Genomic DNA, 18,451 nt, shown 5'->3' with positions numbered 1-18,451 from the left:
GTAGCCTAAGTTCCTTGATGGGAATGGAGTTAGCTACATAATTTAGAAAGCATACGCTGGCGGGACTGTGATTTGTCAGTCTTGCCCGTCCAATTAGAGGGCTTTCCTTCGTTTACGCTTACCATCTTAAAAAGATGCGCAAGTCAACACTGCTAGGCGTGGGTGGCTGTTTACTCGGCCGCTCCTTCGCTCAAATTCGTGTCAGGTCGCTCCGCTCAATTTTGCTCCCTGCTCCACTTGAAAATCATCCCACTGCAGTGAAATCACTCCATGCTCCCTCCAATTTAACCCATTCGCTCAAATTCGTGTCAGGTCGCTCCGCTCAATTTTGCTCCCTGCTCTACTTGAAAATCATCCCACTGCAGTGAAATCACTCCATGCTCCCTCCAATTTAACCCATTCCCGCTGGATGCTGCACGACCCAACATTCTATCTCCCGCCGGTTGCTGCATAGCGCAACATTGAATCTCCCGCTTGTTGATGCGTAGCGCAGCATGCTTTTTATTTCATGTTTCTAGGTGTACAGAGGCTTAGCTATTAAGGTTTTGGTAGACGTTGACAATTCTTAGTATTTTTTCAGAAAACCCTCAGGAAATAAGGTTATTTAGTCTAGAATGCCATAGGATTCTATAGGCGTTTTTAGGAGTAAATGGGTTAAAAGAGGGAGAAATAATCTACAAGCCGAATTGTCACCTTCAACAGAAAACTTAAATCCCAAAGAACTAAGAGCAACGGCAATATATTTCACTCAGAACATTTATTTTAAAAGATAGTGCAACACAGATGTGCAACAACAAACGCTTGGCAACGTTAATACACATAAGCATAAAATTCAAGGGATCAGTGGGATTAGTTGCCTAAAGAATACACGCTTAGCATCCAAGTTTTACTTTAGCCTTCTACTTGATATGAAGCATATTCAAATTGCTCACGTTTTTCTTTGCTCATTCTCATGTTTCCGCGATGTGTCCTCTTAGATTCGAAAATGAATCTTTACTCACTGAAACTGTCACCACATGGTTATTCTTGCTCTACACTGTTAGTAGTATCTAGTTGTTTTGTAGGAATAGTACACTTGTATGACTTATCAGTTTTCTTTCTAATAGTAGCGTAGCCAGAAATGTTCAAATGGGTGGGAACAGAAAAAACGGGTGGGCAAAGGGAATTTGACTGAACATGAGAGAGGCCTAGATTAGATACACCATACAAGCATTAATCATAGGCATGCTATATTTATGACATAAAAGAGGAATTTATTGAACGCATTTGATCACAGCTGACAAATTACGCAGAAACATTTTCAACTGGAGCAAAACAATGCATGTAGCTTCTGCACGTCACATGAAACACAATTGAGACAATAGATTGACCATATTGGACAACTGCAAAGCCTCATCATAGGCATGTTACATTCATGACATGAAAAGTGGAACTTATAGAACGAAAATGACAAATTACGCAGTTTTTTTTTTTGACATTTTAAACAAGACATAGGGGTGAAAATATTTCCCTTGGAAATGAGATACCACTAGCCCAGGGGTCCCCAACCTTTTATGTACCATGGACCTGTTTGTTTCCTATTTTTTTTTCATGGACCGGCTTGGGGTCGGGGGTTCCATGTTCCATATGTGTTGTGCATGCGCATTACTTGAAAAGAACTAGCTCCAGTTATGTATGAACAGTGAAGGTAACGATCTCTTAAACATGTGAAAAACGTGAACTTGAAGAAGTGAAAATTTTAACAATATGAACTATGAATATTGAACAACTTGAAGCTACATCTATAAGTGTGAACATGCTTAACAAAAATATGGGAACAAAACATGGGAACTAAACGTGCATTACTTAATATAATCAGTGGGAGCCCTGTGCTTGTTTCCCCTGCAACAAGAAGGTTCCATCTGGGGGTGATGGAAGACAGTGACACCCTCAGTGTGTTTGAAATGTCCAGTCGATTAGCTAATTTGGTCTTAGTTGCAGTCATTGCCGAAAACCCGCCTCGCATAGATAACGTGGTGGGAAATGGTAGCAACGTTTTCAGCGCTTTTACGGCTATCTCGGGATATTCTGCTTTGGTTTTGATCCAAAACCCGCCAGAGAGGTTTCCTTATACATACTCTTAAGACCACCGTCATTTGCAATTTCGATCAACTGCTCTTCCTCCTGCGCTGACAAGTTAGGACTATTCAATATTGACAAATGGGTTGCGGACCCACTCATTGGTTTGCCGTGGATCTTTGGAGGATGGGAAGTAACGCTCAAACTCATTTGAAAACGCAACAAGGTGATCGGCAAGACAGCTGTGAGAGAAAGGCCCTGCCTCAGTCTCTCCCAAAACCCCCACTACTGTTTGGAACTTATCAAATACACCCCGTCCACTTCGTCTTTACAAATCAAGCTTGGCTTTAAATTCAGCGACTTTATCTGCCAGTTTAAAGACAATCGTCATTCTCCCCTGGAGTGACAGGTTGAGGTCATTAAGCAACCCGAATATGTCACACAGGTAAGCGAGTTTTGACACCCAGTCCTCATCACTAAAATGTGCAGCTAACGGTGACTTTTTTCTGTAAGAAATCTCTGCAGCGCTCTCGCGAACTCAAACACTCTGGCCAGTGACCTGCTAAAGATGCTTGTTTTTGTTGCTCATTCTAGCAGTTTAGCTAACTTCGTGTGACACTACCGCTCACTAAGAAGGTGAAGTGAGCTGACCTGAGGCTGCGCGAGCTAAAGGCAATATGTAAAAAGTGTTGAAGGCGGGACAGACAGACGAAGAAAATAGACCTTGCAAAATGCAAACATGCGTGCAATCAAACAACTGCATATAGGCCTATGTCATGTAAAAACGTGACATTATTGCGAATTAAATTTAATTTAGTTTGCATGCATTTTTTTTAAAACTCATGTCGTAGGCTACGGCCCGGTTAGGAATGTCAGCCCGGTGGTTGGGGACCGCTGCACTAGCCAACCATAAGGGAGAGCGGGATGATTGAAACACTTGAATTAACATAATTTACAGAGATCGTACCACACTAATATTTTGACACCAGCAACCTGTCTTCTGTCAAATATCTTATCATTGCATTTTCAGCTCGGAATAAAACCGTTCAAGAATTATTTCAACAACAGCAGAACGTGCCTGTGTTCGTTCGCAGCCTACCTCCTGGTCCGGGTGAATGAAACAGGGGGACAAAATAAACATGCAGTTTGCTATGTAAACATCCCACAACTCCTTCGATATTTTACAATAGGCCTTTATCACGGCAGCCGAAGTAGGAAGTGAACAGCCCTGTTCCTGTGTGAGCACAGGTGTTTCTAATTAAGTGTCAGATTCGGCCACAGTTACTTCAACCAGAGGCCTCGTTAATGTTTTTAGGAACACCTGTGGTTTGCCTGCCAACAGGAAATTGAACAGCCCTGCTTCAGCTGCCCGTGGGCTGCCGTGATAAAGGCCTATAATATCCAAATGGTCGTTACTTGACACCAGAAGCAACCGCTACCTGTAATAGCCTATGCGAGGAGTCGGCAGCAGTAAGCCTATGCAGCATTCATATCAGACGAGCGGTAAAAAAGTTCAGCGAATTTAGCTGTTGTTGGACTTACATTTCTGACATGTTATGCTGCCAATTCGCGGGGTAGGCTATATCAGACATGGAAATATGTAAAATGCGAGACATTCGTGCAAATAATGATGTGCTGTTAACATTCACAAAACAGCGATTTTTGAAAACTTCCTCATGAAGAACAGGGCCTTCAATATATGGTCACAAGATTAAATGCAACATAAAACAATTACCATTTTAATTTTATAATCCTTATTAATGCCAACATTTCATGTCAATGAATCTCTCGGTGTGCTTATTTTTCCGGTGTGAGCGGTGTATGTTGGGTATTTCTCTTACCCCTCGGTTTCAAGTAAGCTCCCGATCTTGCTTGGTTTTAATGGGGTATCTACCCCTTGCCCTTATCCCTACCCCTCAATCGAAATGAGAATTGAGATAGCCCTTCGTCTCACGTGCACACGCAAAACTAAGGGGAAGGGGAAGGGGTAAAATAGAGAATTGAGATTGGCCCTTAATTTTGGAAATTTGCCTGCCTCTCGTAGGTTACTCGTTCATGACTACAACTGACAGCTGTTGACAGTTGGCCTTTGCTAATTTGGCAACCCAAATGGGTGGACGCGCCAGCCCATTGCGCTATTCTAGAATTAATCGTTCAAAACATAAATGAAAATTCTGCATTCCGCCCCGTAACTAATTTTTTTCACTGGTTTTACGGGGGTTTACGGGTTATAGTAATGTTGTCAAATAAGCCGTTACTTCAATTCATCTGTTTCCTTACTCTCTGATGACATATGGTGAATTTTTGGAATGGTTACAATTTATTTTCCATTATTTCCTACATACTGGTCCTTTAAGAGCTGAGGGACTAGTTGATCAGCACCTAGTCAGCTTTTCATGAAAGCGATAACTAAATCAGCCTTTTACCACCTCAAAAATATTGCCAAACTTAGAGGGCTGATGTCAAAACATGACTTGAAAAACTCATTCATGCATTTATCTAGTGTCTATAAGGACCCGGTTGGGTGTTGCACCTAGTGAATCAGCACGTTTAAATAAAGTAGGATTTATGTGTGTGTTAAAATTGTTATTATTGGGCAAACAAGATATTCAGTAAGGAGCAGGAACAGACTGCTGAAACACATCTGGAAATATCACCTCCTTTACCTTTTTTGGCACCAGGCTCAATGTTTTGAAGGCCCACATCACTTGGCTCATTCTTCACAAACAGAAGACAAAGAGCAGCCATGGCCATGCAGATTACACCAGACATAACGAGAACCACCCGCCAGTTGTAGTATTGAAGCAACACGGTGGTGATGATGGGGCCCACTCCCCCTGCCAGATTCATACTGCAGGATAGAACAGCCCACCATGTTCCAAACTGAGATGGCTCAAACCACTTCAGAGGGGGAAAAGACAGCTCAGTTAAATACATCAAAAGGTGCAGTCTATGAGATATTCCATACAGTATGGTGACAATAGGAAGGCTACTATTGACAAGGTAATGTGTACTTCTTATGAGAATGCTATGAAAAGAATAATATTACAGGCTGATTTCTGATGCAACTCTGTTTGTTTTGTCTTTATATGTATTTGTCTTTATTATGTTTATTTCAACTATAGCAAAGGCAAAACAAACCTAATGGACCATAGACCTAATTAAGTGCACATGACCTAGACGATGAAGGTCGATATGTCCAGAATTCACAGCAGATAGTTGTCCAAACCATCTACAGTAAAAGGTCATTGCTGTGTGAGGGCAGAGGTTGGAATGTCTGCTCATGCTTGTCATAATGCCAGCAACTGAGTAACAGGTGTGTATTCACTTAAATGGAAAAGGGTGAAGCCCATGGATGGACACAACCATAAACCACAAGTGTTTGAAGTAAATGTAAACTGTCCTGTAACTTGATGTGTGAACAAAGTCTGTTCTGTACATTCTGTTTCAACTTGTTTCTCCATGCCCTTGCACATTAAAATGCAGAATATCCCCAACACTATATCTTAGCAGTTGGAAAATAAATTGACATCTGCCTTACCTTCCGAAGTACTTTTCCACATGGTGGCCAACCAAATCCTTGGCCAAGGCCATTCACAAACCACAGCACTGTAAAGACAGCTACTGTGGAGGACCATGAGAAAAACACATTGATTACTCCAACTATGAATAGTCCACTTGAGAAAAGCCAGCGAGCGCTTATTTTGTCAGAAAGAACTCCACTGATGAATTTGCTGATTGCATAGGCCAATGTCTGGCTGCTGATGATTAAACCTATAATGGTGAGACAAAAATTGCAATGAGGATCTCATCATTCTGATACACTTTGCCTTCAAAATAGTAAAATCCATTGTATACACAACTGTTTCATTCTCATATCATCCCCAAAACAGTAAATTAAGGAAAGGTTGTCTTACCAAGGTCATCTTTGTCAAGTTCAATCTCCTCCATAACCGAGGGCATCACAAAAGAGAATGTTTTTCTGCTAAAGTAGTACAAAGCGTATCCCACAAACATTGAGAGAAAAATGGTTGCACGGTAGTACCGATAACCACTGGTCCCCATGGTGCCCAGACTGTGAGAAGAGGGATTCTTAAACGGAAAAATAACCCAACTTTTCAACGTGAACCTTAGTGGGGATGACTGTTGAATGAGTTTTCACTCAGACCTGGATGAGGAACCACTCTGAAAAAAAAAGGAGAAAGAAATGGTACAGTGTTGTCCACAATCCACAATCTGTACAAACACAATAGATAGCAATATCAGAGAGGGGAGTTTAAGGCCTCTGCATGCTCGCCATTCTCGACCTGTAGCTTGACAATGTGACGTCACGGGAGCGCCGAAACCATTTATAATTGCGCGTGGTGGTCGCGACACTAGTTGCAATATTCTCCTGAACAGAGGTGTCGCTGTTGTAAAAAGGCTATCGCTACCTACGTTACACAGTAGAAGAAGCAGTCAGTAGCAGTAAAAACCACTGTCTATGGTAGAAGCTAGCCTCTGTGATGGTACTTCAGACTTCGGTTGCTTCTATTCACAACTACCATCATTACCATCTAGTTTCCCAGGTGTTTGCAGATAGATAGATGGATGGATATATAGATAGATCCATTAGTCATCACGAGGGAAATTTTAATAATTTAAACATTTTAATTAGCTGGCTAGCTAGCTAGCAGCTGGCTGAGTTTGTGTAATTTCCTAAAATGGAAAGAGATTTTGTTCAGGTCTTAGTAGATATCCTTTGGTTGAAAAATATATATTTTCTATTCTTTCCCCTTGATTCCATGTGTAGCGACTCTCGCTGGTAACTTTGTTAACTTATCCAGCAAACTATTAAAAATTCACGACTGTAACAAAACAGTCCTCCAAACTGCAACTCTCGCTTGCCCTCAAACTAGTCCATCTTCCGGTTTCCGGTTTGGCGCACTCAGCTGAATAAAAATAAAGTGGTGCACTACCCGGCCAAAATCCTGGCGCAGCAGAGATCTATGTCATTTTGACGTCACATTGTCGCGCTACCGGTCGGGAACGTCGAATATGTGAGACGCATAATGCTTTAAGCAAACAAATGAGAAACAGACCTATTAACACAATGTAAATGACTTCATGAGTTCCTGTGAAAGAGTTGTGAATCAGAATCCTTCCTGTAAATGTACATACTGTGTATTTCTTATGTTCATTCATGATTTTGTACCCATTTGTATCTCCGGTCTATACATTCTGTAGATTTAGATTTAACATGACTTTCTAGACATCTCTGCTTGTTCCAGGTGTGCCTCTTTTTCTATACTGGGTGTGCAGGAATGGATGACTTTCACACCTTACCTTGTCATTGAGTAGTGTAGTAACTGCTTCAAGTACTCAGACACTACTTTATTAGCATAACATTTGGCCAGGTCCCTGGGACCACCCCTGTACATCTTGATTGATCATCTTTGATTGGGCAGCCGTGGCCTACTGGTTAGCGCTTCGGACATGTATGTCAAGTTTCGTGAATATTGGCAAAATTTGTGAATATGGCGGAAGAACGACAAGGGTCAGAAACTTACACCGGTACTGACCGGACGTTTTAGAGTTTTTTTTTTTTAGAGAACGGTATCAATATCTCAAAAGGCCTAGGAGCAGGAGCTGGCCAAAAAAGTGGGCTGAAAGGAATAATAATACAAATGTGTGCTTGCATAATGGATAGCAATAAATGTGCTGCTTTCAGCAAGCACACTTATAATAATAATAATAATAACTAGATGTACCGCATAGCGGTACAAAATATGACCGCCGCTCAGTCCTGTACATCCGTTCCGCGAAAATAAATCACACTTCAATTTGTCTCCATATTTTACTCCATCCCCCACTCTTGAAACTTTTGTGTATGCTTGTTTGGCATGCCTGAGTGTGTGTGTGCGGCTGCACAGAAAGTAGCCTACTGGTGCTGAAAAGGTGAATAGATTGTAGAATAGCCAAAGAAGATGTAGCATTGTTATAAAACCTTTAAAATCTCTAAACAATCAAGGGCAGTTCATCACAGTTCATCCATTGCAACTGGATTGATGAAAGGTCACTTACACCTGTAGGCTACATTGTATTTGGGAAAAGCAAAAGGTATCAGCATAATGTTATTTATTTATTTATTTATTTTTTATGTATTTATAAACAAAAACATCTCTGTCAGTTCCATGCCATTTTCAACAGCTATCAAAAACAAAGGTCATTTTTGGATGGATGGATTTTTTGTGAATGTTTCTTCTTCTACATAAGATTGTAGTCATCTTTAGTTTATGTAATACTTTATTGTCAATGCACAAATTAAGTAACAGTAGTCTGAAACGTTATTGTTAATGCACAAATTAAGTAACAGTAGTCTGAAACGAAATGCTGTTTTACATCTAACCAGTGGTGCAAATAACTGACATGTCCAAATGGGCCTTGATGAAATGCGTCGCTAGACTGTTCATACACATTTTAAGTTGAAGAGCTTTTGTCCGTTATTGTTTGTGCAAATATAGGCTGATTCATGTTCCCTTGCATTGTGTAACTGAGGTCCATGGCTAGTCTGGGTTTCATCAGACCAAGCTCAATCTTTTAAGAAATCAAAAAATAAATAGCGGGCAGATCAGGCTGGGTTCACCCAGCCTAGTCCATAGGCACCCGATATTGTTTAATTTTCCAATTGAGATATCCACGCTCTGGCTATTCTAAATGCAAAAATGCATCAGGGAGTTATGACAAAACAGTAACTAACAAACTAGATCCTAATAGAAAGCTGTTAGCTTCCCTAAGCTACAGGTAGGATTATAAGGTAGGCCTATTTACAACATAAATTGTCAATAGGCTATGCTGGCGACACAAATAAAATCTCCTTTGGAAACCAATGGCTTACGCCTTACAGTATTAAGCGGACTTAAACTGCCATATCGTGGCGAAAAGTTGTAATAACATTCACGCAGCTCCACGTCAAGGAAAGCGCGAATGAAGTAGCCACTTCTAAATGGGACCCACTACACAGTAGCTTAAGGTGTGTTGCTAAAGCAGCCATAATGAAATGAAGGTGTCATTGTTTGGATACTTCACACACACATGCTTTTTAATTTCACAGACTACAACTACCAAGCTGGAATCGAAGCACATCGATTCCCCTCTCACACCCTGCACGCACTTAAAACAAAATAAACAGGCGTCTCAGTCTCAATGCATGTATAGGCAAAACTGTATCAGACCGGTGTAACGTTGGTAAATCTTCCATTGCACAGAATGATTTTGTAGCACGTGCAATAAATGACAGTCGAAAGATACAAACAGTGCTGCTATCAATTTGCTTGGTATAACCGCATTTATAGTTTTCTACAAATGCAATCAATCAAATGGGCCTCCATCACTCAACCAACACTAACGGTAACATTACCTAGGTCCTTATTGATATTACAAGATTAACGTTACCTGCAGTAAAACCAAGCATGTCCGATAAACATCCTCAGATTTATTTAAAACTTCAAGAAGAAATGGGAATTACACTTCATGTGAACATCGTCCTATCCTTATTAGATGTTCGCTGCGTTAAAATACAGTCCTTGTAGGAAGCGTCCATTGTTTTTCCAACCCACTTTTAACTTCCAACAAAATTACATCTCACTGCAACGATGCGCCATCTAGTGGACAAACGACTACTTATCGCCAATACTGAAAATGCAGCCATGATGATGATGAATATTTATTTTGGCTTTCTTTTAATCCTACTGAATTTGTAATTATGTATCGGCCGTTCTAATACCGATAGTATGTGGGTGCCTGTGTGTGTGCACTGCCATTTACAGGCCAATGAGTGTACAGTCACTAAATGTACACATAACCTAATTTTTTTAGACCCCCCCATGGATGAAATTCTATGAAACTTGGCATACCCCCAGAGAATGCCAGGTCAATCATACACATAAAGTTTGGTGCAGTTCTGAACATCTTAACTGAAGATAGGGGCGATTAAAGCAGAATAATATTGCATTTTAATTTTTTACCGGGGGGGTGGGGGTGCAAATCACAAATGAGTGATTATGAGCCAGGTTGATGTGGGTCCTTGAGACCAACATACCATAAAAGATTCTTCATCCTCAGTGCCACGGTTCAGGTAGTTATTTAGGAAAAACTGTTTTTGTTTGCAGTTCGGGGCCCAGCACGGGGAGGGGTGGTCCCCGGGGACGAAATGACATTTTTCCGTAAAAGTCTAGTGGGGCTACATACCCACCAAATTTCATGTACCCCGGTGGTTCGGTGTCCCGGGTATCAATGACCAAAATTTCAGGAAGTAGATGACGGGAAAAATTCTTGAATTGTGTGCATGTGTGCGTGTACAAGTTTATGTTTATGTGTGTGGGTGTGTGTGTTTGGTGTGTATGTGCGTGCTTGTGTGTTTGCCTGCGTATGTGTGTTTGTGCATGTGCATGCATGCGCACATATGTCTACTGTGTGAGTATGTGTCATAATGTATGATTACTGTAAATGTATGTGTGTGCGTGTGTATCTGTTTATGCACATGTGTGCACATGGAATGGGTTAACATGACCCCTGGAGGCAAACATACGGAAAAAATTGGTCATCCTAGGCCCTACAGTTCTCAAGATATTCACAGAGAACTGTGTCTGCCCTACCCTCCTTTCGGGGGGTCCAGTCCAGCGGGGGGGCTACAGATCAAAACGAAAAACGATGGTTCCATGCTATCCATGTGGGGTTACATGCCCACCAAGTTTAGGTACCTCGGTCTTTCAGTGTCCCGGGAATCATTGACGGAAATTTGGGCATCGAAAAAAAAAAAAAAAAAAAAAAAAAAAAAAAAATTGTGTGTGCGGGTTGCACAAGCAACTCTTGGCGGTCATAATAAACCATAAACAGGCAGTTTTGGCTACAAACATCAAACTGTCGAAACAGACAAACAAATCCACCTATGTAGGCTTATCAAAAAGGTGGTGTTGGTTAATTGTTTCCTGTTACAGTTTTTCTCAGTCGCTTTGGTGCATTTTTTAAATCCACATTTTAAAAGCAAAATGTTTGAGACAGTTTGAGAGTCACATCTGGGGCAAGATGTGTTGAATTTGTTCAGCTTGAGAGCACATTTGGGGAAGTTACTTCAGAATGCCCTGGCCATGACCATGCTGGCCAAATCAGCAGAGGTTGAATGCAGAGCCCACCTGTCCAAGCCTGGTGTCCAACAACTACCAATCTGGGCATTTATGGACGATCTAACAGTAACCACAATATCAGTCCCAGGTTGTGGGTGGCTGCTGAAAGGCCTGGAGAAGCTCATCCTATGGGCATGGATGAGTTTTAAACCAAGAAAATCCAAGTCCCTGGTGTCAAGGAAAGGAGAGGTGGTCGACCAGTTCCACTTCTCATTAGATACCATCAGTCTCAGAGAAGCTGGTGAAGAGTCTAGGCAAGGTGTTCAGCAGCTCCTTGAGAGACACTGAATCCATCAAACAACTGGGCAAGAACTAGAGAAACAGCTGATAGCAATGGACAAGTCTGGTCTGCCAGGGAAGTTCAAGTCCTGGATCTACCAGCATGGAATTCTTCCATTAATCCTGTGGCCTCTCTCTGAGTCTAAGCAGCATTGCACTATATGGACGCAAGAATAAACTCACACTCCCATTCAGTAGTGTGAAGGAGGAGTTCATGGTCACACGTGCTAGAGAAGTACTGCAGTGCAGACAGTACAGGGAACCCATTAGGGCTGTTGGAACGAATTTCTAAAGTCGAATATTAATTTGAATATTTAACGAATCAATACTATTCGAATTTGGAAATTACTATTCGAATGTGGTGTTTTGGGGAGTTGTTTTTATGTGTTGGCTAACTTTAGCGAATATGTGAAAACGAAATGCTTTTGTCCCGACTAATGCACAATCTAAATATGGCAGAAGCGATGCACCACTCCTGACCATGTCAGCGATGTGTGGAACGTTTTTGGATTTCCATCAGAAAACGGAAAAATAACAATTAGCCTAACGATGTCGTAATCTGCAGAGTATGTATGCCTGAGTGCACATCTGACAAGATGGGTAGGTAGGCCTAAACAGTCCGAGGACGATGAACTACGCAGCTAAAGCAGGCAAGAATTAAGTTTTGCCTCCCTCCTCTTGGCTATGTCTGGTGCTTTTGTCACTTCTCTGATAGGCATAATGGTTCATGGAATCTCGGGCCGATAGAAAAAAAAGAAAGCAAACTTTTCCCCAGTCAGGAAATACTTGCTAATTTGGCGTAATCAAACATAGAGGCATTCAATAGTGGTATGGGCGTTCATTCAGTGTGTGTGCGCGTCTGAGCAAAATAAATTGAAACCACTCAAGTTGCACAGATATCATTGGTAGACTGAGCTTTTGTTCAATATAACAAGTCAACCACGCGTTTATAGTGGCATTGGCAATGTATTTAGCCAGTTTATACAGTGTATAGAGATGCATCGTAAATATTAATAACAGGCAAAATGTGAGCATTAAATATTCAAATATAATTTGATTATTAAAAATAATAATGAATGAAATTTAAATTGGGTTATGGAAGAAGATTGACAGCCCTAGAACCCATGGTAGCTTGCAACGGAATTGTTGTAAGGACAGGCAGGAAGTGGAACGCCGGAGTCCCAGCTTCGCCACAGGATGCCAGGTGGCATTAGGAAGGGCGGGTTAGGGAGCAACTCACCAACATGCCCCAACCTGAACAGCAGCAGGGGATTCAGACGTCAGTTGGTCCAGCAGGAGATGAGGGCATGGAGGAGGAGCGGGCCACCAGAGTACTGGGGATGAGACAGCAGGGAGCTTGGATGCATTGGAATCAGGCAATGGACTGTAAACTATCTAGGAGTGAACTATAGAGATGTGCTGCTCAGTCTGGGTCTGATCAGCCCCGGATTGGTCGCCCTATGACTACAGGAAACATCACTGAAGATGTGTTTGAGTCAGGGGTTCAAAATGAACAGTGTCCCATAAAAATTGCTTCCGGGACACAATAGAAAAATGTCTGGGACAACTCTGGGACAGTACAAAAAATGTCAAAGCAAATTTCAGAATAGGTACTTTTTCCTAAACTTTTCATATGGGAATCTAAACGTTTCTTTCTTGCCTGAATAAAATAATACAATGAAAATACAACAGGTTTGACCTGGCGTAACAGGCAGCTGGCAAAAGCAGTGTTAGCCAGCTGATTTCTAAAGAAGCAGTTTTGTACACGCAGCCTTACAACACTGTTTACTGCCCTTACTCACTGCAAATATATAAATTTGGTACAAATATAAGATACCCTTCTGGGGTGGGTGCTTGTGTTTTTTTTAGGAATCCGCTGTCTTGGTTTGCGTAGAAATTAATATTAAGTGACACATAGGCCTACACGTAAAAGGGCAAAAGTAGGGCATGGGCGATAGGCCTAGGTCACTTTCCAATAGCCATCAAAGTTAACAAACTAGGTTAACCTTACCTAACTAGGTTAGGTTAACCTAGTTCTAATGACATTAGTTTTCATGAAATAGTGAACATTTTTGACTGATGGTGTAAAGTTACACTGGTATTCTAAAACTAGCCATCCAAAGCCATGATGAGCTAAATACTGCAACTGCAATTTGACAAAACAATAGTGTTGCAAGGTAACTTGCAAAGTATCCCTGTGGCAGTTCTAAGCAAGAGGCTATTCTTGAGAAAACAATCGAATATCTTAAAGTATCTGACAGCTTTGTGGTAATTTCCCAGGCTTTAATGAAATTAAAGACACACGAAGTAGATTATTGACGGAATGTTTACAACCCTGTCCATCAAAATGACATAATGAGAAAGTCTAGCGCAACCTCAATAATTGGTGTTTAATAAACTAAGTGTTCAGAACTTGCATGGTGGATCAGAATGAGTCAATGAAGTGATGCAAGTTACTGAAACAAGATTATTATGCTATGTTTATTATTATATTATTATGTAGAATGGAAAAAACAACAACTTGAATTTGGGACACTGGTGGTTAAGTCCAAGACAATACCAAGTAGAATTCGGGACAGCTGTGGGAGACTGAGGAAAAAAGTTCATTTCGAGCCCTGGTCTGAGTGCATCGCAAGATGTATTTAGGAGATATACATTGTTACAGTTTAAAGAACCGGCGGGACACTGAAAGTTATGTTATTAAGGTGTAAAAAAAAGATAATCTTATTCTTGTTTGAACACAGGTTTTACAAATGAATATGCTAAAAAAGCAGAACAGGCATCATTTTCTCTTTAATAATACTCATGGTTAGCGGTCGGGTTAGAAAGTCCCACACCTGCCCCACCTTTGGCCAAATCTATTTTGCTGAATTGTTGTATTTAACAATGCGTATTTGTACTGATTGCTGGGGAAAATAAAACAAATAAATGCTACTAAAGATGCCGCTGGTCCATAGAGTGCGTGCACAATGGGAGCTCGTCTGTCATGCCCGTGTCATAGGCTATGTTGCAAATTAAATAGCCCGCAACAGGCACTCTCCCTCTCACGCTACCCTATTCCGTTTTAAAAGCGAAACTGATGCCACAACCGGTTTGGGTTTGCTGAAGTAACCTAGGGGTACAGGCTGCATTTATAACATAAAATACATAGCACATACCTACATAGCAAGTAGGCCTAGTCTACACCATGCCTATTTAGAGACAGGAGCATAAGCTTACTGCGACAACAGCTGTCGCTAGTTTGCATTGTCGTAGGCTGCGCCGATACACAGACTAAACAGTTAAAAAAAAGTTATGATAGCCTAACCTGGAACCTCTACCCTATATATCCACACGGGGATGTCAATGTTGTAAACACACGAAACACAACTTCAATAGAGACAAGAAGATAGGCTATGTCCTGTCGACCTAGCCTATCTCTGTCACGAACATGCCTCGGTGCCTCGTGTGTTGCCAAATCTTGTAAAAAATAAATAAAAGAAAGCCTAGCATGCATGGACAGTATTCTTTCAACCCAGATATAATTTTATATAGATTTTTAACCCGTATAGCCTCAGGTTCTAATAAGCACAATATAAAGTGGACTAAATAAAAGATTAGTGAACCATTAGCTCCGCCCCTGACTGTTTGACATACATAAAAGAATGACTATACTGAAAAGAACCCCTAATGATAATTATGGTTAACAAAGTTTTTCTTTGTTAAAGAAAAACTTTAACAAAGAAAATCTGTCAATCTCTGCCTGCCAAGACACTAAAAGTGGGTCATGATCGGATCATTCACCAGGTCAGTGAACCAAAACACATATCCAGATCAAAACAAAAATGCTTTATTGAACACAATAACGCTCCATGCTCCATAGAGAGGAGAATGCACAAGTGAGGACCTAGAAATCTGGATGATCTGGAGAGATATTCTCCAACTTTATGGAATGTTATAGGATAAACTGGTGAGCTGATTTATTGGCAAAATGAGGTTTAACCAAGGATTAAATACAGGGTTTCCAATAATTGTGGCACTTGTCTTTTTGTTATAAATATGTATTTCTTTATGAGGTATGTTTGTTTTCTGTAGCCTATAGATGTGATTCCTTGCCAGGTTGGATTTTTCCTTATTGTTTTCATTGTGACACCAAGATTAATTTCCAGAAAATAATGTAGCCTGCCTCTTTTTACTCAACTTTACCAGGGTTGCCTTGGTCACTTCATCAGTGTGGATGAGTTAATGGTCATCTGGCTTGTGTCCTCATATAACCTCTTGAAACTCTATAGGCCTGGGTTGAATCCCAGCGAAGATTTAGAAATCAGATAGCTTATAGGTCTACCCACTCTTGCCAAATTACAAAAATAACCTGGCATAACAGCACTTACAAAAATAACTGCAATTATAAGACTACAGTGCAGTGTAATCATGTTTTCATGTCTAGAATATTACTTTTTTGCAGTAGTGTAGTTGCCTAGGAAGTAGTGCAATGCAGGTTTTCTGTCCAAAATGTTACATGTCCTGCATATGAACGCAAACACTTCCTCTACAAAACCGCAGTTTTGATTCTCAAGAAGTGCAGTTATATTTGTGCTATATTGCCTTAAATTTAAATCACAACTAAAGCCGCAAATAGGCTAGTTGATAACAAAGTATAGGTTAGTCAAGGCCTACTTTTATTTCTTAAATTACTGATGTCATGTCAGGCAAATTGAAATGAATGCCTGTCTACGCTGCTACAACATACCTCTTAATGCCCTTCAGTGAATTCAATAGTCAACGTTAATCTAGCAACGCGATACAGCAATCGGTCGGACAGAACAGAATGCCTAAAGAAATGTAAAACACAAATAGGTTAGCTATAAATGCGGGTGTAGCCTGTTACTGATGGCACATGCTAAAGTAAAGCGAAAAATGAAACATATGAAATTACAGCGATAAAACAGCGTTACCTTGAGTCATCAGTTATGGTCCAACATGTGCATGCATGTCGAAGCCTCAGACTGTTTTTTTTTAATGATGCTTGTCACTAGCCTACCATATAGTTTAAACAGTAGTAACATAGCTACAATGATAATATAAAATAGGTGACGCGCATACCTTTCCCTTGTCCTACATCCCTCCGCTTCGTACTCGTATTAGGATAACTGCAGGAACACCCTCATGATCCACGCTGATTGGAGGTGGACATAGGCTAAGCTGTTCATTGCACACTCTGAAGTAGGCTAGGTGATTTATCGTAAATTTGTCTCAAGCAGGCAAATAATCAACCTACAAAATTCCTGCATCCTTATAAACTATATGGCCAATCTAGGCTAGCTTATCTATCAGTAGCGATTTATTTTGTAACAAAACTGATTTTGTGAGTGTGTTATGTGTGAAGGGTTGGAGACAGGAATAACATTTACAGAAAGAGAAAGCAAGGTTTTGACAAATAACCTTAAATGATGAGACTTGAGATTGCTTGATACTTTGAATAGCTGTTTCTCATCAAATGGCTATAGAAAACATTACTTTTTCAAATGTCAAATGTGATGACAACACATTTTATTTTATGGGTAGCCTATGGGGAAATTATTATAGTCTAAACCCGACAAACACGGGACGTCCCCCGGACCTTATGCCGACATTCACGACGTCCCCGATTGGTCCCGAACGTCATGTTCTCTAGCGGACGTTCCGGTGACCTTATTGACGTTCGGAGCAAGTCATCCTTCGGTTATTGCACGACGTCCGGTGCCGGACTTTCTGGGGACGTCACCGTAAGGTCCCGCGGATGACATCCACATTTTGGTCATTTCAAAGACATCCTAAGGACGTCCTTGTTTGAGTCCGACAGGTGACGTCCGCATTAAGTCATTTAAAAACCGTCTTAAGGACGCCCTTGTTTGAGTTCGACAATGACGCTATGCCTGCACCGGGATGTCAATTAAGGCGACGTCCGCGCTGAAATCATCCTACAATGTTCATCCAACAATGCTAAGTGCTATCAAACACGTACCTTAACAGCTGAAGCTTCTGCCCAATGCCAGTGAGCTGTGCACATGCCTTCTGTGTAACAGTACATTTCAGACCTGTTGCAATGTACTCCAACTTTTCTCCCATGAAAGTAATGTTTTCAGTGGGCTTATTAGTCATGCATGACTGGCCACAGCCCAGGCTATGCTTCGAACATAATTTGACAAGTCACAAAGTGTAAATTGGGGTAGGCCTACGTTTTCATTGTAGCATCTTTCTGCATAATCTGTGTTCTCTACCTTACAACTCCAAACTTATGTGCTTTTGCAAATCAGACACAATTCTGCTAGTGCAATAAAACCTGTTTCATTGAAAATCACATTGACAATGAAAGGAAACTCCAGTAGCACTCATGTAGCAACCCCTCATTTTACAAACACCATTCAGAAACTGCAGTAGATGTTCAAGTGGTTGTTTCTGCACTAAGGGAAAAAATATTAGTGTGTTTGTAACTTGGTGACACTCAATTTAGTTTTATTTTGTCAGTTACAGGACAACAAAAAATGTTGCAGTGGAACACAAACAGACATAGTTTTTAGCTGTCCATGCATTTACCTTGTGTAACGTTTGTAACATTTAAATCCTCATGAATCACACCACTTCATACAATAACACCCCATAAACCCCTAGAAATATCCAGACAGTGCTATGTCTGGTAAATACATAAATCTAATAGAGGTAGGGTTGTTGCATTGTTGTCCAGGTCCAGGGCACAGTTATTGGGGGTGTATGGACAGAGGCATTACATCACAGAGGGATGTCCGATGGGGAGTGGGCAGACTGCCCGACAAACACGGGACGTCCCCCGGACCTCATGCCGACATTCACGACGTCCCCGATTGGTCCCGAACGTCATGTTCTCTAGCGGACGTTCCGGTGACCTTATTGACGTCCGGAGCAAGTTATCGTTTGGTTATTGCGTGACGTCCGGTGCAGGACTTTCTGGGGAC

General features: G+C 41.1%; 1 protein-coding gene across 6 annotated transcripts in view; it reads right to left on the bottom strand.

The window, feature by feature from the left end:
- The window catches only part of LOC125290072 (glucose-6-phosphate exchanger SLC37A4-like), a 71,729-nt gene extending 55,039 nt beyond the window's left edge, over nucleotides 1–16,690 (bottom strand). The window contains exons 1-6 of one of the 6 annotated variants that reach the window (XM_048237090.1): nucleotides 16,584–16,690; nucleotides 16,231–16,312; nucleotides 12,742–12,835; nucleotides 5,976–6,243; nucleotides 5,600–5,832; nucleotides 4,725–4,959 (exon numbers count right to left, since the gene is read on the bottom strand). In XM_048237090.1, coding sequence (XP_048093047.1) covers nucleotides 4,725–4,959; nucleotides 5,600–5,832; nucleotides 5,976–6,123 — 616 coding nt within the window. In that variant the 5' untranslated portion in view covers nucleotides 6,124–6,243; nucleotides 12,742–12,835; nucleotides 16,231–16,312; nucleotides 16,584–16,690. The other 5 variants (XM_048237092.1, XM_048237091.1, XM_048237095.1 and 2 more) reach the window with 5 other exon arrangements.
- Nucleotides 16,691–18,451: the final 1,761 nt, after the last annotated feature.

This window comes from Alosa alosa, chromosome 2 (assembly GCF_017589495.1).
Source record: "Alosa alosa isolate M-15738 ecotype Scorff River chromosome 2, AALO_Geno_1.1, whole genome shotgun sequence".
Lineage (NCBI taxonomy): Eukaryota > Metazoa > Chordata > Actinopteri > Clupeiformes > Clupeidae > Alosa > Alosa alosa.
This window is presented reverse-complemented; position numbering and strand designations above follow the sequence as displayed.